Source organism: Carya illinoinensis, chromosome 1, assembly GCF_018687715.1.
Source record: "Carya illinoinensis cultivar Pawnee chromosome 1, C.illinoinensisPawnee_v1, whole genome shotgun sequence".
Taxonomy (NCBI): domain Eukaryota; kingdom Viridiplantae; phylum Streptophyta; class Magnoliopsida; order Fagales; family Juglandaceae; genus Carya; species Carya illinoinensis.
In genome coordinates this window covers 9755921-9776794 of record NC_056752.1, presented here as the reverse complement: position 1 = coordinate 9776794, position 20874 = coordinate 9755921, and the positions used below count along the sequence as shown (strand labels likewise).

The 20874-nt window shown below is 35.4% G+C and overlaps 1 protein-coding gene across 6 annotated transcripts; it reads right to left on the bottom strand.

Moving 5' to 3' along the window:
• Positions 1–3970: 3970 nt before the first annotated feature.
• On the bottom strand, positions 3971–9889 carry LOC122309897. 6 transcript variants are annotated; one of them, XM_043123677.1, is made up of 7 exons: positions 9173–9852; positions 8942–9056; positions 7948–8658; positions 7248–7306; positions 6451–6579; positions 5376–5511; positions 3971–4589 (listed from the first exon to the last, which is right to left on the bottom strand). In XM_043123677.1, the coding sequence occupies exons 3-7, from the start codon at positions 8650–8652 to the stop codon at positions 4278–4280; spliced, it is 1341 nt and encodes a 446-aa protein (XP_042979611.1). In that variant the 5' UTR covers positions 8653–8658; positions 8942–9056; positions 9173–9852; the 3' UTR covers positions 3971–4277. The 6 variants fall into 6 exon arrangements, 5 of the variants coding, with proteins under 5 accessions (XP_042979611.1, XP_042979618.1, XP_042979635.1 ...); XM_043123684.1 differs by having other exon boundaries at positions 8942–9053; XM_043123701.1 differs by lacking the exon at positions 8942–9056 and having other exon boundaries at positions 9740–9889.
• Positions 9890–20874: the final 10985 nt, after the last annotated feature.

Genomic DNA, 20874 nt, shown 5'->3' with positions numbered 1-20874 from the left:
GCCCGCTAGAAATTTAACGGTGAAATTTTTATTGGCTTTAGGAATCTCGTGAAGACCCGATAAGTTTTCACTAATCTATTAATCGTATAATTGATGTTATTACTCACTATGGTATCAGAAGTATGTTTTTGATTATTGGAAATAGTTAGAAAGTTTTAATAGGACACATAGAAAGATTTTAGTCACCTTACTCTTCCAAGTATACTCTCCACTTTTGGAAAATAGCCTAAGCTGATTTTGTGGATATTACTGGATAAAAATAAAAATAAAAAGAAATATCTTGAAGTAATTTTCGTGAATATTATTGGGTAAAAATATTTTGAGTTGATTTTTATAGATATTATTAGATAAAAATATCTTAAGTTGATTTTTTGTAGATATTATTGGATAGAATATTATGAGATAATCTTTTATAGATATTTTGGGTAGGAGAAAACTATACTCAACTCTCAACTCCAGCCTTATCATCTTCCTTATCTCGTCCATAAGTAGCTCCAGCCATCACCTACAAACTGATCTTCATTTACACGTTCCTTTAAAAGAATATCAAATACTTTCGCTCGGACAGCTTTTAGGAGTTCTTTTGCACGCCTATTTCGAAGCTTTTGTAAGTGTTTTATCATAAACTCTCCTTCATATAAGTTGTTCCTTTTTTAGTCTAGTTTACATGGATATCTTATTTTCCCCATTTGAAGATCATTTGGTCAGTCAAATATTATATAAACTACAGAAAGGTCATTCTGAAAGATAAACTGGAGAATATGTTATAGTTTGGAGTTTTTGACCAAGCTAATGGATAGATATTGGTCCGAAATTTTTATGGAGTATTGTTAACATGTATATGTGACTATTGGTGGAGGATTTTTGCATGATTAAAGGTTTTGATGAAAGATTTTCTTAGATTTAGAAACTTAGAAACTGAAAGAAGAAAAACAGTTTCTGTTTTGAGAAAGTTTAACTCTTTGGTGGTCTAAACCTATTCTAATGACTTTAATAATTTTATTGGATGATCCTAAGCATCTTATATACATGTTATATTATTATTTTGAAGATATTTGATGTTAGTTTCAAAGATATGAAATTTTATGCAAAGAGATATTCAGATAAGCCAAAGTGTGGATATTCTTGGCTAAATTTATGTTTTGATTAATTTCTAACCATGTGATCTTGAATTAGAAGCTTATATATGTTTTAGGACATCTTTTTAAACCATCTGATGGTTTTGTTTGAAGATCATATATTTATAAGTCATAGATCAAGAAATTGATCAAAACTAGTTGGGAAAAAAGTTTCTGTTTTTGGACTAAGTGTTAAACCAAAAGCTACAAATGTTATTTTGTGATTTTGGTGACTTTAGTTTGATGATTTAAAGCGTGGTTGATGTTAGGATGATATTATGAATATGTTAGAAGTAAGATTTGATTTTTGAAATTCTTGGAAATGTTTTGATTTAAGGTCAAAACTTGTGATTCAAGTGCTTGGATCTTTTTACAAAAAAGTTTGGTGTTAATTATTAGCTTTTTCTAAATGGATGTTTTAAGTATGGTTTTGAACTTAGGATTGGAAGATGTTTGTTGCAAAATTTTGGTTTAAGCATGAGTTTTGAAGTTGGAAGAAATTGCAACAAAAATTAAGGGAAATGGCCTATGGATGTTTCGGCCATAGTGTGTTTTTCATAGTTGTGTTTTGTTTTAAATTTTTCTGAGTTGATATTTAAGTTTAGGACAAAATTTACATGAGGAATGTAAATTTTGAAAACTTTTGGAGTTAGTATGCAAAATCCTTAAGTTATGGGTAAAACGGTCATTTTCCCACATGTAAAGAGTAAAATGAAAATTTTACTCTTTAAGTTAGTATTTTCCATATTTCAAATTATTAGTGATTTAGTTCTAACTTTTATAATCACTAATTACAGTTCCTCGTGATCGCACTTGAAGTTTTATAAGAAATGCGGAGATCGAGGTAAGTTAGCTTTTAACTTACTAGCAGTCTACTGTGTATGTGTGCTAAGTAAAGGAACTACAGTGTATGTATGTATGTTATCATATATGTCATGCCATGCCAAATTATCACGTAATTGTCTATTATACAGAATTTATTCTGTCATCAATTTTTATCTGTTACATAATATATTCTGTCATGTATTACTGTACATTACAAGTATGTCATGTTAAATATGTTGTCTATTATATGTTATGTCATGTTACGAAATGTTTCTATCTCAAGTTGGTCATGTATTTCAATTTATGTTCAAATCACGTTATGTTACGTCAGGGCTCCAGTCCTTTTGTATTCCAGTCACGTTTCATCTTGAGTACATTCAGTTTGTGTAGAATACATGGGGCCACAACAACTGTGGAGTATGTATTTAACTGCATTGTGATGTGTAGAATACATGGGGCCACAACAACTATGGAGTATGTATTTACACGTAGAATACATGGGGCCACAACAACTGTGGTGTATGTATTTTTCATGTTAAGTCAAGTTTGCGTAGAATACATTGGGCCACAACAACTGTAAAGTATGTATTTACACGTATAATACATGGGGTCACAACAACTGTGGAGTATGTATTTTTCATGTTAATTCAAGTTTCAGAGCAAGTTCATGCTAAGTCAAGTTTCAGATCAAGTTCATGTCAAGTCAAGTTCAGTTCATGTTTCAATTTAAGTTATGTCAATTATACTATATTGTACGCTAAGTTATGCTTTAATTACTTATGAATTTGATTATGCATTTATGCTTTTACTGTCATCCATGCATCATTAGCCTGTGTGGAAGTTTTTTTGTTAACTTACTGAGATTTGTAATCAAATCTCACTGTGGTAGTCCCAACTATCATTCCCCCGAATGGTAGATCTTGTTACAGGACCTGAAGGAGAATCAGGAGCTGACCAACTAGACACAGTCGACTGAACGACGGTGCGTCGTTAATGTTAATATAGTAGTTAAATTACTACTTGTACGATGGAGTTGGATCTCCAGTACTTTTGGATCATAACTATTTTGAACTAGTGCTGTGATCTTAGTTATTCAATGGATCTTTATATATGAAGTATGTTTTAATTATTTGGGATATTTTTAGTTTGGTGCATAGTATTGCTAAAAAAAAAATTATCCGTTGCGAATATTGCATAATGTTAGATGCATGTTAGGAATATTGCATCTTATATGTCATGAACGGGGGCAGGTAACCTTGTGTTGCATGTCTCGACACTTTAAATGTCCGTTCGATCCCAAACGGAATTTGGGGGCGTCACACTTTGCACCAGCTGATTGCCGAATTTTGACAATCTATTTCTTATCGGAAAGTGCAAAAGAGGGCATTAAAAGAACAATCCTGCTAGGTACAAACACCGCTATGTAAGCGGTATGTAAACGGTGCGGATGTGGCAAAGCTTTTATCAAAAAAATAAAATAAAATAAAATAAAATAAAAGTAGACTTTCAAGAGTTTGACCTTTCAGACCCATTTCTTCGTCTTTTATTTTTCATACCCATTTCTTCGTCTTTCCCACAGCACGCTCCATCTTCATCTTCTTCACCCAACCATGCTCGATTTCCTTCCTTCACCGTCCTCAAATCCTTTTCTTCCCTCCATTCTCTCTTCTTCCTCAATTGTCCCATCTCTCCCATTCGTTTTCCTTCAAAACTCAAATATTCCATTTCACAGCTCACCAAAAAAAAAAAATGTATGTGCCTTCCTCAGTAAATTTAGAATATTGATCTGCTGCACAAAATTGCTGCATCGAAAACAACCCCACGAAATCACGTACCCATGAACCATTTCCCAATCCCACGAAAACAAAGCCAAAAAAAAAATATTGATCTGTGAAATGGCTAGCGTTTGTGACTGTGGGAAGGAGAGAGAGAGAGGAGGGAGGGAGACTTCACAGGAACGGAACTCTTAAATGAAAGATGAAAATGGGGAGAATAGAAACTGAGGAGGAAGGGAGACTTCAAAAGGCTATCATCTTCAAAACGGTGAATTGAAAATATTTTGCCACATCAACAACCGTTTGCACAGCGCTTACCTCAAGCGACTGTATAAAGAATTTTTCTTAAAAGAATCGTGGCCTACTTAACATTGAAGATTAAAAGTCATATTTACAATTTTTCAATGCTGTAAATACATGCACAGCTCTTCATGTCCCCTATCATATTTTCTTCCTTCTCATTTCAACATAATCATGAACCCAAACGAAGGGTGCTCGATATGAATCAAAGAATGACTAAATTGTTTGCTAAGTTACATTGTGAAATTCTTTTGATTGTCTATGGCTGTTTGAACACCATGTCACCGGACTCATCCACATCAAATAGACGCCCAACAAATCCCTCCCAACTTTCCCTTCTTTCCTTAGAGGACAACAATGAGATCTCCTCATTCGATCTGCCAGAGTTCTCACCTTCCGTTTCATGAAACGTTCCATACGAAGGAGGCGAGTATGCCTGAGGGATATCTAATGCAATGGCTCTCTGGAGTGCTGCCTTGTATTCTTGGCTATGTTCTCGTACAAGAGACTCCTGACGCTCCATCCTCTGCGTTACGGGAATCTCCATTATCTTGTCGTTCTCCAGCATTAACTGAATTAATCAAAAATAAAGTTTAAAAACCAACGGTAAGCAGAAAATAAGCTTTCAATATTCAACCATCTAAACTGCAAGTGTATTTAGAGTTTATCTCCACTGTCAAGACATGGGATTAGCATTTATAAGAAAGTTAAATTTTAGGTAATAAGGAGAACATATAAATCCTAGACAAAAACTCAATTAATCAATTTAAACTAGCTGGAATACATAGATTCATACCAGAATTAGCACGGTAGCATAACCTAAATTGAAATATTGGAATAGTATAACCTTTTACATAAAATTATGGAAGCGGTTTGATAAGTAAATATAAGGCTCAAAAAAGCCAAATATATTTTACAACCGCTAATGAAAAAAGCAAAAAAAAAGCTTTACAAATACTATCGAAAAAACAATTAGAAGTGGGCAGCTTTCCAAATGTGTCCTATCAAACGGCTAACCTTTGATGTCAAAGGCGTGGATGTAGGACCCGATTCCTTTCCTAAAGCATGGTATAATCAAAATTGAGGAGAAAAGGGGGTGGTTTCTGGATCATTATGGAAACTTCTAAGGTAATTTAATGGATACTTAGGTGCTTGTATCAAATTACCTCGACCGTGCAAGTTGTGTGTATTGATTGATACATGCATAATGTTAATAAAAGCAGTTAACAAACACTAAGTGATGGGATTGTATACTTTCAAGACCCTGATGAACAAACTGTCTTCTTCTTGGCTGGGCACTGAAAACTGTGGTATTAAAGTTGTTTTCCAGGGGCAAATTCTATTGCTGGTAACTTACGTGAAGAGCCCTTTGTGATTCCCTCTCTATCCAAATGATAGCATGGTCAGCAGTTGCATTGCAGGAAAGAACTATGTGCTCAAACCTCCCATCCACGGGTACTGCTGTCCTCACAACTGGCGGAAATCGCCCTAACCTGCAACAGGGAAAATAAACTGTATATTAAGCACCAAACGTGTACTGTCCTCAAAAGAAGGGCCACGACACAGATAGCACTAAATAATGAAATTATTGATCTTAGGTGCATAAAATCCACCTGATATCATTCCATAAGTGCGCCTAAAACAAGTTTACAATACCACAATCTCTGAAAAACTAGAAGAAACATTTATTGTGCCTTTTGTGCAAATTTGATGGGTCTACATGGCAATCCATAAATTGTAGCAATACGAAAGCTGGCCCATGTAAGTTAACTTCATGGCTAGCATCAGAGTTGGTCCTCAGAGGCTTATTTGAGCTCAGTGTTTTACATCCTAATTCCCAGTAATTAAAGCATCATTGCATTCACAGATTCTTGATGACTAAAGTAAAGAGTAGAGGCTCATAAAAGTGATTGTCAGGTGTCACAGGCCACCTTTGGTGAAGCCAAGTCCAGACTCCAGCAAACCAGGTTCCCTACCCACCCACAGATAGAGAGAGAGAGAGAGAATCTTCTTGCATCCCAAGATGATACCCATATAGTATGATGGAGGTATGCCTAAAGCCTGCAAACAGTAACAATCTTCCAGGAGCAGGTTTCCTGCATGTGCCAAATTGGCAACACACCTAGATAAACAAAGTAGTAAGATGTCTCCTCCACGGTAACTAATCTCTTCCACTATTACCATTAAAATAAACTCTCCCGCTCTCTTCTCACTGGCTCTTATACATACCCAGTCCCCTACATTACCCATCATGATTTTGTGCTTCCCTCCATCAGTGAAGGACATACAAACATCAAGTTGGCGACTATTCTTATTTGAGGAAATGTTTGGGAAGGAACAACCACAAAAGTCCTTGCTTTAACAACCTGACTAGGGCTGGAGTTGTCTTCCCCAGGCAAGAATTATGATACTCAACATGAAAACTATTATACCTTAAGGGCTTCCGCTCAACAATGTGGTAAAGCCGACCTGGTGCATAGAGCCTCCTTGGATCTTTAAGCATCTTCTCCTCCAGTGTGCATGTATCCTTCAGGCACATTAAGCACAGTAAACATGGCAAACTGTCCAAATGAAAGAAATCCGCATTAGAATCTCACCTGGATGGTACACTCTGAATTGTATAAGAGAATATGATCAGTGACCAACTAAAATTCATGTGTATGAAGCATTGATTTCATGAATTAATCATACCGGAGCTATATTTGTTCATAGAAATAAACAGGGATACATCTTTGGTGTGGTTGCGAACTGACCACAAGAAAGCATCAGTTTTCAATTTTCAAGGTGCAATATAGAACAGATTTTGATACAATTTTTAGGGACTTCCTCTTGGCCCCCTCCACTGGCTCTCTCCAGCCAAACAAGAAAGGAAAAAAATAAAGGTAGCAAGTCAAATATGATTATCTTTAAAGGTTGAAAGAAACTAATTTTCGTGTCACATTAAAAGAAATTCCTTCACCATCTATCAGAGGTACATGAGGCTTCAATTCTTATAATTCTCGAAATTATCTGGAAACCCTTTCCCCATCACCTTGAAAGAAAGGAAAAATATTTCCCTCTGAGGGACATCCATATATATGACATAATGAAACATTCCAAGACCAAAGAAGTCATTCTTTGCTTAAGTACCCCAGACTGTTTGTTAAGCATGTGTTTAGTAAAACTTTAATCATGCAAACAAGTTAATACCAAGTGAAAAGGAGGTAGACTGTGGCATACTACTTTTTACCAGATAAGTGATTTAAATACATCTTCCAGGGCAGTGGTGGTCCGAGGTAAGAAATCATCCTGGTGCATTAAGATAATTCATGTTAAAAGCATTAGCACATGCAATCATCCATAGGCAGAAAGGACATCAGTAAAAACCATTAGGTAACACAGAAAAATAAGTAACCTTTTAATGGCATTTAAACCCCTTAATCAACCCCCATCTTATCTTCACAAATCCATCCCATTTATGGCAGCTAATTTGTTGATGCGCTTTTCAAGATGTTGTGCTGTTCTAAATATATCACTCCATCACATGATATCCATCTCAACAAAAATAGTTATTAAACTAGGAAGGTGTGAATTTATTATTGTATGGTGCTTTGGTCGTAAGAACTTTTTTACAAAGGGCTTGTATGAGGCTTGTACCTAGCATTACTCATTTTGTATTGGTGGAAATTGGACACAAGTAATTTTTCTTTTTAGCATTTTGAAGTTGACAGTACACATTTCCAAAATTATTATTATGAATAATCAATATGATAAATACTTACAACATACCATTTCAGCTGTACTATGATGTAAAGCTAAAATGCAAATAAAACCATTCCACTGAGAAAATCACACTTTTATTTTTAATATAAATAATTAAATATTAACCAAAAGTATGGACAGCAAAGCACAAAAATCTAAAATGGAACAAAAGGATTTGATGATTGTACCTGGAGTACAATAGAATTGATAATATCTGCATATCTGACTGCCAAATTTAGTGACATACACCGAGCAGGAGCTATGGCATAGCATCTGATCCTCTTTCTCTCAATGTTACCCAGTTTGCCCTGATTCTGAACTACCACCAATGTCAACAACGCTACCACTCCTGCTCCTAGGGAATGACCAGTAAATGTCAGGGTATAATTTGGGTTCCTCCCAACCAATTCCCTCAAAACCTCACACTCCGCATCAAAAACCCACTCTGCTGCCTTCAATAGCCCATTGTGGACATACCCACCACCAAATTTTGTCTGCCCCAGTTTGTTATCAAGTAAAACTGCATAATCACTTTCCTTCGCTAAATTGAGTCCCCTAACTGCAAGAACTATATCAGCATGATCATGATCAAGGTAAATCATATAAGGAGTAACATGGCCCACCGTTGCTTCATAATTCTTACGTACGACTACCCAGTCAGGATTAATTCCATAACCACCAGGAGGAGCCCAAAGTGGGTTGCAAATATCATCTTCATAATTAGCTAAGATTAGGCGACAAAGGCGTGGAACAGGCTCAAATTCTTCAGCTGTGGCTAGGCCCCAGTTTTCACTTTCATGGCCTGCAGTATAGAGGCATTTCTGCCACACCCAGCGAGCACAGGCCAGACAGTATACACACTCAAGGATAGGAAGGCCACATACGATTGACATAAACACCTATATAGTAAGTGCGTTAAAAGATATCAAGGAACATTATTCCAAATATATATATTGAGGCAAGTACACATATATATCTATATATATATATATATTAGGTCAAAATATCAGCTTCTTGATATGTGAATTTAACATGGAAAAAACAATGCGATTTTAAAGTGGAGTGAACATTTTATTTCTTATCCAGGATCAAGGGTGAAGCACCTAATTAACAAAAAATAGTTTGCGATATTAGTTGAGAAAACACTATATATAACTATCATGGGGAGGAATAGATGGAAACCTATAGTTGGCGAACTTCAAATGAGCCGCCCAATGATAATCTGGGATGGAAGACGAACATAAGCTTGCAACAGATGGAACTGATGAAAGTTGATAATTCCAGAGGCAAAATACTGCTTTACAAGATGAAAGGTGAGCTAATTATAGCAGCAAACTGAGCACTGAATGGAGGATTTACGGTATAAACCAAAAAAACAGATATATGAAGCCCGAAGTGCATCTACGGATGTACCAGTTATCAGAACGCTGAAAAGTTTGAAGTCGCTTTTCGGAAATATGTAACGAGCACGGAATTGAGTTTCAGATCAAGAATACAACTTCATCCTGCAACGATCAAACCCAACTGTCGAAATTTGAAACTGATGGACACCCAGTTCTGAAACTTCAAAACAAAGACTCGGGCTAATACTCGTACGGTTTTTGGGGAACAACAGCGATGAAGATCAGAAGGTAAAGCAGCAGAAAGGCATGATTACTTGGACCCATTCCGACATATTACAAAACAAGAAAATAGAAGCACGATGTTGCAACTTTTCATCAAGGAATTTGGAAAATCCATAGACACGGACAAAGCTTTTGGTGGTGGTTCGAATTGGGGGAAAGTTAGAGATGCTTGTGATTGTTTTTTGTACCGGTGGACTAGGTAGTGGGAATTCAGTTGAAGACAAATAAACAATAGTACCCAGAAAAAAAAAAAAACGAAATATTTAAAAACAGAAAACCGAGAGAAGAAAGGGAGCAGAATAAAGATTGAAAATCGAACGAGAGACGAGAACAGAGTTTTGAGGCTCTGGAATACCTCCAACTGCTAGTCAAACCCATTTCTTTTAGTTTGCCAGGCTTCAAGATTCAAGAGTCTACCCTGCTCTAATGCTTAGATTCCGTTCGTTTCAGTATAATAATAATCAGTGGTTTGAACTTTCGATTGATTTATTTACGTACAACTATTCTTACTTTTTATGCGTTCCCATAGACAGTTTAAAGAGAACTGCTTGGCCGCCAGTAGTGGGAGTGCACCCGAGCAAAATTTATTTTTTTTATTTTTTTATTCATATTCTTTTTTATCTTTAAATATTTTTAAAAAGTATAAAAAAAATATTAATAAATTAATCATCACTTTCTTAATCAGTAAATAAAAAAAAATTAAATGCATTAATGATTAAAATGAAAAGATAAAATGAAGAGAAAAAATAGCATTATTCTAATTTTAATATTCTATTTATAGGTAAAATTTAAGACCTCAGTGAACATTTCATCAAATCGGGATAGCATCCGAAGTTTTAGAGTTTTGCTCTATATAAGTATAGTTACGCATTAATCTGTGTATTAATATTGATTTATTCATACTTAAAATTTAAATTAACATTATTTTCACTAAAATCTACTTTTTGACCAATCACATCACATTGATGTACAGATTAGTAGACAATTATGTTTGCAACTATATTTTTCCGAAGTTTTATATGGAAGTCTTAGATTATTGTATCTACTTAATTAATATGTAATTTATTATTTTTATCTTTTTATCTTATTTTTATATATAAAAAATGTGTATATAATGGAAAATCTTGTTTTAACGGTTTTTCATATTTTCTATTAAAATTAACACCGTTTGTTTATATCCATGTGAATATAACATATGGAATGAATACATAAATGCTAAGAGAGAGAGAACATTCAATGATATGAGACGAAAAGTTACATGGAGAGCATATCAAGATGAAAAAAGCTACACTCCGTTTTGGAAACCAATCTGCGTACGAAGCGGAAGTGGCCTGCTGCAGTTAGTTTTTTATATTAAAAAAAAACATAAAGAAGAAGAAAGCATCAGCTTCTCAGATCTATTTTCGATCGAGTATTACTATTCATAAATTTCATCACTATATACCTAATATTTTTTTATTTTTAAAATTTTTTCTTTTAAACTAATTCAATTTTTCTATTTATTATGCATATGCCAAACATTCGATAAAAGAAAAAAATAAAAAAATAGATGGTGTGTGGTATATGAACTTATGTTTAGAATTTTTCTTTTCGATCACCCATTCGTCTCCCCTCTTCCAAATCTCTTCTTTCTCATCTTTTCTTTAATTTCTTTTTTTCCATTCTATTTTTTATGTCCTTGAATAAAATAGATGACTTATCCACTGTCCAGAAGCTTAAGCACAAGATCGCAGAAGCTTGCTTTAAGATTCAAGAAAAACCAAACTTCCCAACGGCACTCACATGGTTTTTTTTTTTTCTCCTCTTCCACTGTCTTGATTAAAAAAGAAATGTAAGAAGCCTCTGGAAATTTCTCTTTCATCTTTTCTTGGTTCCTTTTGCTCCAAAATAAAACTCTCAATCGGTAGGAGGCAATGTGTATCTCTCCTTAACTATCTTCAAGAGAGAGAGAGTGAGAGAAAGAGAATTTGTATGTAAGAATACACCCGTCGGCGCCATTTACAGTGGCTTTTCGTTGGAGGAGATGACTCAAGTTTAATCTTTGGACATGTTTTCTCTCAGGGATGAGTTTGGTAAGGGAATGAAAGATGGTAATTCTTTCTGAAAGGGTAGAAAAGTTGAAATAAGGGAACAAGGCAGATTAAGAAGAAATAAAATAAAAAAATGAAGTCATGAGTAGTAGATGAGTAATTCTTTTTGGAAAGGTAGAAAAGGGCTTTAGATTTATGCCGGAGGCCGAAGCTTTGTTCTTCATCTTCGTTGTTTTTCTTTTAAAAAATAAATAATAAATAATGCTAACATCAGATTCGTGCACATTTTGAGTGTACAAGTTGCCTGTATGTAGCAGGGCTCAAGATGCTAACAAAAATAGGGTATCTAAATATATATGGATGGCTGGGTGAACCACCTGGTCTGGGGAGTCATAAGTGATTAATGAACATACACAATTTTTTAATAAAAGACATACAAATTTTATATAGATCATAATTCTTATATTAAAAAGTTACATGATTTTTATTTATTTAATGTTAGTTTAAAGCCGAGAATAATAACAATACAAATATATATTCTGAATTTATGTTATAATATAATTTATTAATCACAATAATTACAATACTGAATAGTTTATATAATAATAAGTAATTAAAGATTAGTTATTATATTTTTCTCTTTCTCCTTAACATATACACATGTATTAGGTGCATAAGATGTAAATTCCTAAGTAAAATACACGTGTATTATACATTTCCTTAACTCATATTATTGAGTATTCCAAATTTAAAAATCTCATATAATACAAGTGTGTTTAATCAAAGTTTTTTTAAAATTTTTTATTTATTTATTTTTAATATTAGTAGGATGTAGCTTTTACTAAGTCATATTCCACACATGAACTTGCTATGATGGGCACGTGACAAAAACCGTGATTCTTGAGTTAATCAAGATAGAGTAAATTTGGCTAACAACTTCAAAATATATTTTATGATTTATATATATGCTATATATAGAAAATATTATAGCACAAATTTTATAAAAAGAATGGATGATTTAATTTTATATTGACCCTGATTGACTCAACCAACAGAAACGTAAGAATTTCAATGTATTCTTTATTGATCCTCTTCAGGATGACACAAATTGATGAATTATAATACAAATATCAAATGACACATATTTTGAGCTACCGTTTGTGTTGGACTTTTATTAAATTTTTTGTATGCATCTTTGCTAAAATTATGGATGTTATAAACATGTATTGGATTATATGATATTTTGAACTAATGTTTTATTTTTTCAAATATGTCTTAAATTATTAAGTGAAATCAATCATTTTTATAAAATATATATTATTTTTTACAAATAATCATTTCATAAAATTAGATAAACGTGCTTTGCACATTGCTGCCATCTAGTAATATTTAAATATGTGTATATTTAAATAAAATAATAAATCATATATTGATGTGGAAATATATGATGTAAGACAGGGAGACAGTGTTAACAATTTTAAAGATTAAAAAGCATAAGTTTTCTATTTTATTTTAAAAATAAGAGATTAACCTCTAATACCGAGTTGAGTCAAGATTATCTTAAAAGATTAAACTTATAAATAAAAATAATGTTAGATATAGTCTTAAAGTATGCAAATCTCGCATATTCTTTTTTTAAAGTAGAATCTATTATTAAAAAATTAATTTTTTTTATGTAAATTCCAGATTTTACCATTTTTTAAAAAGGGGTATGCGAGGTTTATACATTCTAAACTTGCAAATATCGTTTCTCTGTAAATAAAAGTTTTTAGTTATTTTTTTTCTTATTTCCAATTCAATGTTATACGATATTGTCTAATTTGAAAAATATTATGGTTACAAAACAATTTTATAAAAATAAATCTATAAATTACGTTACAGTTACTTTATAATAGAAGTAGTTTTATAATTTAACATTTCTTATTAAATCAGTTAATAAATTTAATTTAATGAGATTTGTTTTTAATTAAAACATTTATCTTCTTATTTTTAGTTTTACCACCCCTTTTTCTCTCCAAGCTTTGCACAGGGGACCCTTCCTCCAATTATTTGCCAAAGAATCGTGCCATGACCATTCGGCCTTTGGGTAGTGGTGAAGTTGATTATTTTCCTTGCAGCAGCTCATGATCAGACGAACTGTGTTTTCTATTCATATTGAGATGGCGACCTGTGTGGGCCGTGAGGCCCAATTGTGGTCGCCCTTTACTTTTTTATATATTTTTTTAATATTAAAATATTTTGTCAAAAAAAGATTTTTCAAACTTCGAATCTTCAATTATTTACCTAGATTAGATCATGCCGAAAGTTGATCCCTTTATTTTCTTTTTATTTTTTCTTATTCTTTTGTTATTTTCTAGGTTTCACATTTTTCGAATCTTTTCTTATTTCAATTTATTTATACAAATATTATTTTTCAAATATATTATTATATTGTTGTTTTATATTTTTTCTTATCTAAAGGTTATAGATCGTTTTACTTTTTATGATGCTTTCCCATTTTATTTTTATGTATTTTCATTACTTTCGATTACTTTTTATCTCTTATTTTTAATATCATTTTTATTTTTTAGCTTGTTCTGAGTGTTTTTAATAATTTTTGGTTTTTCCAATTACTTTTATAATATTTTCTTAAAAGCAAAAATTAATTATGAATGTTGAGTTCGTGTTTTGTGGCCCGAGCAACTTCATTGTTCCCTGATTCACATGCAAGAATTGAAGAGATTAGGACTCAGGGTGGTGAGGATCACCTCTGATACCTAAGTCAGTGTTAATCTTAATGACTAGATTTTTTTAGAGAAGGAGAATCATGTTTTTTTTTTTGGACCCCCGTACCTATTAGCTATAGTGCCTTGGCGTATTGGGTGAGGCACTATGGGTGGGCGATCTCCTGCCAAGTAGATCTTGGTCATGCTACTTCGTACTCGAATTGTACTGTCCTCTTGCCTTCTGCCAAGCGGCAAGCTGACCATGCCTGATCTTGGCCACCTTAACGAGTCTGAGACCTTATTTGTACCCTCCTATCTTGGCATGACCTCTCTTTTTGCATGCACAACACCTAACCTTGTGTGCATGGTTTGCCGACCATTAAAGGTGTCAGGCCTTATGGCTTGGATGGCTCACACTTTTTGCATGCAACTTTGCCACTCCTCCTTATGCCTCCTAGGTCGAGCCCGTCCTAAGTTCCTATTACTAGGCTATCTTGACGCCTACCTTCACCCTATGGGGTCAGGCCTTCATGTCTCAGTCTGTTGCGGGAGGAACAACCTCTCTCACAGTATCCCATGAATTCCCACCATGGTCTAGTGAGAATTCAAAGTTTTTACTGCTTTCTTTAGATTGATCTTTCCTTGCACATGCCCAACACCCCACGACGGTCTGGTTGCCTCTATAATGGTTTGCAGGAGCCTCATGGTCTGGTTGCGCATTGGTTCATGTCCCCCACGTGTATGGTGCCTGCTTTGTACTCACTCTTGCCGACATGCTAGTTGGGTTCACCATGATGCCACTCAGTGTGAATCTCAAGATTCGTCAAGCCCCTTTAGTTCCTAACGGTTGGTCATTTCACTTCCTACGGCAGGCCAACCATCACACACGCTTCTCTATTTAAAACTCCATTCTCCTCTTGTCTTCTGCCTTTCTCACTTCCTTCCCCATGTTCGTGCTTGTCTTCCTCTACCTAGTTCTCTCCTTGCAAGTCAGAGTTGGGAGTTGCCAGTGTCTAACCTCCGTGCATTGAGGATTCATGACATACCAGAATCAGCGATTCTGGAGATTCCTAGACTCTGCCTCAATGTGGTGGATTCGGATGGAATGGCATCTCAGGTTGCGCTCTACCCCCCAATGTTTGCAAACGGCTTGCGACTCTCTTTCTGTCGTCCTATTTAGGAAGTTCTCAACTTCTTACGGCTAGCCATGACACAACTTTACTCGAATGCTTGGTGGCTCTTGGTTGCTAGCTGTGTGGTCTTTCGTATGGTGCTTAGCTCTAGTCCGGAGGAGCACCCTGACTTGATTGTTAGGGAGTTCTTGTCCATGAATCGGGTGCTACGTCTCGACGGAAGCCTGTTCAGTTTTCAAGTAAGCTCCTCTAAGAAGCACATTCCAGTCTTGAGAAACGACACTCCCACATCAAAGATTGGTCTTGGAGTTTCTTCTTCGTCATTGGCTAGGGGTGGAAATACCCTAATGGGGAGGGAGCCCACCAGGAATTCTTGGTCTGGGCCATTTGGTCGTATGTACCCAATAGCAAGAGCTTGTCCATTACTTTGACTTGGCGGGAGGAGGCCAGACTAGCGGCTGTGCAGGCTTGGGTGGTGGTCCACCCAATCGACACTGAAACCGACGTGGTGTTGACTGACGCCAACATTGCGAGGTTCTTAACCACTCTCAACCATTTGTATGTGTTGGGGCGGGACTTCCTAAGGGATTCCCCCTCACCTTGACATTGAAAATGCAACTCCAACCCTCCTGTAGCCGGTGGCAAGGAGAAGTGACATCGGGCAGCTTGTGATGCGGCCAATGGAGCCTTCAGGGGTGAGGCCAGAGGTTCATGTTCCCACATTGTCCTGATAAGTGAGGGGAGGGCTTCCCACCTTGAGGCCCCAAAACAACCCCCTCAAAAGGCCCCGTGCAAGAGGAATTGTGCCCTCCCTTTACAGCGATGATGACTCCCTTGACTTGGCATCTACGACTGTTGTGGTGGAAGGTGACGAGGATCTTTAGATGGCCTTCGTCGACGCCTTCCTCAAATTGGCACCCCAAGGACCCCCCACGCAGGTGGAGTCGTTCCTTGCTTTCAAAGAATCATGTCCCCCAATGCAATCCAAGCCTCAGGTCTCGATGCCTGAAGCTCCTATCTCCACTGCCAGTCCATGACTTTTTGTCTGAGAAGAGACTAACCTGGCCCCCCCCTCTCGCCGTGGATTTGAGTGACGACTACATTTCCATCTCTTCACCTTCTCTTAGTCAGTCTTCGGAACTAAAGATTGGCTCCTACTTGGTTTTGGAGAAGGCTGCACCGCAGTCCCCTTAGGGACGAATGCCACCGTCAAAACCAAGAGGAATTCAATGCAGGTTAAAGTTTCCATGGTGGTCAAGGAACCTCCCAAGCCGTACTCGGGGGTTGCTTCCTTTGAGGGGTTGGCGGTCCAGCCAATAGAAGCCGACACCAGGGGCAAGCTACCGAAGGCCACTAACCCGAGCCCCTCCTCTAAGTCCCTTTAGGGATGGTCTGGGCCCTCATGGAAATTGGGGGTGCCAAGCCGTCCTTCTATGCTAGAACAGAGGAGCCCGAGGCGACAGGTGCTCAGGCCGAGGCAATTGAGCAGGAAGCCCAGAAATTAAGGCCTCTTTTTGCACATGTATTTTCCGTACATGTTCCGTCTGACTCTTTTAACTTTCTTTTCCTTTAACATTGTTCGTGGTGCAGTCTGCGGATCAACTGACCTCCATGATCGTGGGGGAGTGAGGGGAACTCGAAGAGGAAAACTGAGTGCTTCGTTCCCTAGCACTGCTCACCCGCTTGAAAGCTCACAAGGCGAACCAAGAAGTGAAGATGTGAATCGTGAACATGATACCCTAGAGAAGGACTTAGACGCATTGAGGGAGCGTAACAGGATTTTGTAGGAGAGGGGCAGGCAGCTTTGGGATGAGAAGACTGACATGGAGGGCTAGTTGGGCAGGGCAACAAAAGAATTCACCCAAGCAAGCATGGAGTGCGAGCATCTCGGGAATGAATGGGCCAGTCTCCAACGAGACCTAGAGAGGCAAGTGGGGGAGTTGGAATCGGCACCAAGGTGGCTTGTGGAGCTCTGGGTCGAGAGGGTGCATTTGATCAAACAACGCTCCTCGGAGGCCGGGTGACACTCACAGTTGTTGTCCAAGCATTTTGAGCTTACACGATCTGTCCAACGCTGGAAAGTCCTTGTGTAGAAGCTTGAGGCCCAGGTTCGCTCTCTGGAGTCGAAGCTGCTTGCATCGACCAACACCATCCTGGCTTGTGACGTCTGCATTTCAACCATGGAGTCCAGCCTGGACATAAGTTACAACTATTGAGAGGCTGTCATATCTCAGGCTAGGTGCACTAGGGCCATTCAGGACAAGGCCTAGGCCTACAGTTATAAGGAGGATCTTGAGCAGCTAAGGGATTATATGCTCAAGCATCTCGTGATCGACTCCAAGACTCTGAACTTGGCTTCCCTTGAACCTGATCCTCAGGCCTTCGCATTTGCTAAGTCCATTAGGAAGGACTTGATGCCCTTTGCATTCTAGGATGCCCTGTCGTGACAATTGCACACATCTCTTCTCAGTGATGGAATCAGGAATTTGTTTTAGGAGGGGCAAGTAAAGTTAAAAATATAACAAGATGTTTTTTGTTATATTTCTATACAATTTTTTCTACGATATAGAACAATTAAACGTAAGATCTAAAATAAAAATAGAATACGTTTAATACAACCTATGTATTAAAAAAGTATATCATGTGTCAAGAACAATATATCATTGAAATAATATAAAACCACTCGTACAAATATATCAAACACAATAAACACAGAGTCTAAAATTATAACTTACTTTCTTTTAAAGAAATAAAATCATCAAGATTTTGTTCTATTGTAATTTTTATTCATTACTTTATCAATATACTGTGATTATTTTAGTAAATCCTCACAATATTTCACAGCATTATTGTAATAAGAGCAAGGAGAGGATTCAAAAAGGCATAATGCTTTCCATCATTAATCTTCTTTCAACTTTCAAAAAGGCATAATGCTTCCCATCCAAAACGTCCAGATGCTTTCATTGTAAAAAAATAATAAGGAAAACAATATGCAGTATCCTTTGATGGAGAATACTTTAGCTAAGATGCAAATTGTACAAATTAAAAAACTTGAAAGCGACGAGGATACTTTTCAGAACCAGAAAATTGATATTTTGATAGACGTATTTTATATGGACCCATTTTCAAGTAAGCTCTTCTTATTCCATCACGTTGATTGACTGGATAGTCCCATATAGGAGGACATAATCTTGGATTTCTTTGTAGTGAAGATATATCAACCTCTTTAAAATCAAGTGTTGAAGATATAAAATGAATCTCTCCAGACTCCAAAATTGGAAAGTTAAGATCAAGATTTTTCTCAGATTCAACCCTTGGAATTTTAGAAGTATTTTTTGAAATATTAACTTTTTTTTCTTTTGAAGAATAAGTTGATAATTTTTAATTTCAACATAATTCATAAACCTAAATTTAAAATCAAATTGAAACATATAAAATAAAGTTAGATATATATGAATTCAATTACTCATGAAATATGACTTTTAAGTTAATCTCTAAGCACAAAATAAATAACCATTCAATAGATATAATTATATATAAGTCAAACTAAGTTGTAATCAATTTATTTCAAAAATAAAAAGAAAAATTCTAAATAAAAATACAACTGCATTAATACATGAAAGAATGGAAAATGTAAATAAATAAAAAAAAATCTAAATAACAATACATCAATAGTTCAATACAATTTTATATATATATATATATATATATGAAAGAAGAAGAAAATCAACAAAAAAAAAAAAAAAAAAAAAAGAGAAAAGTAATCTGAGCCTATGTATGTAATTGTTGGCCTGTAGTTTGTACAATTTATTTCGATTAGAGATTTAAATAAAATGATTTATTTCAATTAAATCCATGACTAAGAGGTAAGTAGTCTACTTTTACAAGTTAGTTTACTTTACTTTAGTAAACAGTCAATTTCTTTCCCTTCAATTTTCTCACTTTTATCATTTTACATGTATAAAAACATAGACTTGATGTAAGTATAACACGTAGAAATATAGAATAAAATTTTCTCTCTCCCAAAGAGTTTCTCTCCTCTTCTTTTCATTTGTAACATGGTATCAGAGAGGGTATCCTAGGGTTTCGTCTCTTTCTCGGCTGTGATGGCAACTTCAGGCTCTGTTCAGATACACAATGACGATCAATGTGCAAGTCCATATCATTTTCAAAATGGAAATTCGACGTATTCTGTACTTATTTCTCAAGTCCTCATGGGGGACAATTACCACACATGGCGTATGTCAATGCAAATAGCTTTTGAAGGCTAAGAACAAGATGAGTTTTATCAAGGGAGTGATAAATCAACCAATAGATTGCGATCCTCTATACGAAGTATGGGAGTGTTGCAACAATATGATATTGTATTGGATCTTGAATTCTATATTGAAAGATATTGTGGACAATCATATATGCAATGATAGTAAAAGAAATGTAGGAAGAGTCAAAGAACCACATTTTCAAGAAAATGGGCCAAAACATTTTCAATTACAAAAGGAGCTTTCTTCACTTTCACAAGATCATTTATCAGTAAGGGTTTACTGTAGAAAAATTAAATGCTCGTGGGATGAACTTCATAACTACAACCAAATTCCTACTTGCATGTGTGTGGGCATTTAAATCTTGTAGTTGTGGTACTGGTATTGTTTTCATACAGCCTAAACTAACAATCAGTTCAAAGATATCCAATGTAACTAGCCGTTATTATTAATGACCTATTGAATAAAATAAGTTCTTTGAACACTATTGACAATCTTAAAAAAGTGTCTTCCTAAGAGAGATGACAATCTAGTAGTCTTAAATTATTAATTGTCGTCTAATCAGTAGTGTTCATTAGTGGACATGGATTTTTGAAAATTAGCCTAGACTTTGTCTTGTGAAACTGTTTATAAGAAAAAAAGTTTATAGGAGCTCTTGTTCAAAATTCATTGACAATCAATGAGATGGTAAATACCAAAGAATCTATTTTTACCTATACCATTTGATGTTTCCATTATGATTTCCTCATGAGAGTTAGATGTTGATATTTCGTTAGAGGGTAAATATGGCTTATTTGATTAAGAAAGTTTGACGTGATTTGGATATGTCATTAAGAGTAATGACTAGATTGTTGTGATTGTCCTTAGGATCAAAAGCCCTAATCTCTTTACCCTTAATGAAAAATAAAGGTTAGTTATCTCACATGTTATCATTGAGTACAAGAGATTCATATAAAATCCTGAAGTCACAAATTAAATTTTTTTAATGATATTTTATGGTCATCTTGTAGATTCTTAAAAGTCGCGATTGAAATTGCTTACTAGAATCTAAGGTTAATATTATGAGTTTGACCCTAAATGAGATTCGTGATGAGTCACTGAGTTTACGGTTTTGCATATGTTTTTTATGTATAAAAGTAGAGTATGTTGATAGGTACATATTTTTTGGAAGGTTACTACATATGAGATTATGCATGGACATGAATGGTCATTAAACATCACTAAAGACTTGTGGTTTAATCATTTGTAGATGACCATATGATTTCTCTCCTTGCTATTGCTCTTCTGGAATATGATAGTGATATGTTATGTGATCATGTGGTCTAACTTGGAACATTTAATGAGCACACACATTCACCATGAC

Bases quoted from the DNA above. Each gene is read 5' to 3' on its own strand.
- LOC122309897 (XM_043123701.1), bottom strand. From the start codon at position 8,652: ATGTCAATCGTATGTGGCCTTCCTATCCTTGAGTGTGTATACTGTCTG. The intron at 7,307-7,947 runs GTACAATCATCA...TTAATGCACCAG, and splicing joins TCAATTCTATTGTACTCCAG to GATGATTTCTTACCTCGGAC. The intron at 4,590-5,375 runs GTAAGTTACCAG...TGATTAATTCAG, and splicing joins AATCACAAAGGGCTCTTCAC to TTAATGCTGGAGAACGACAA.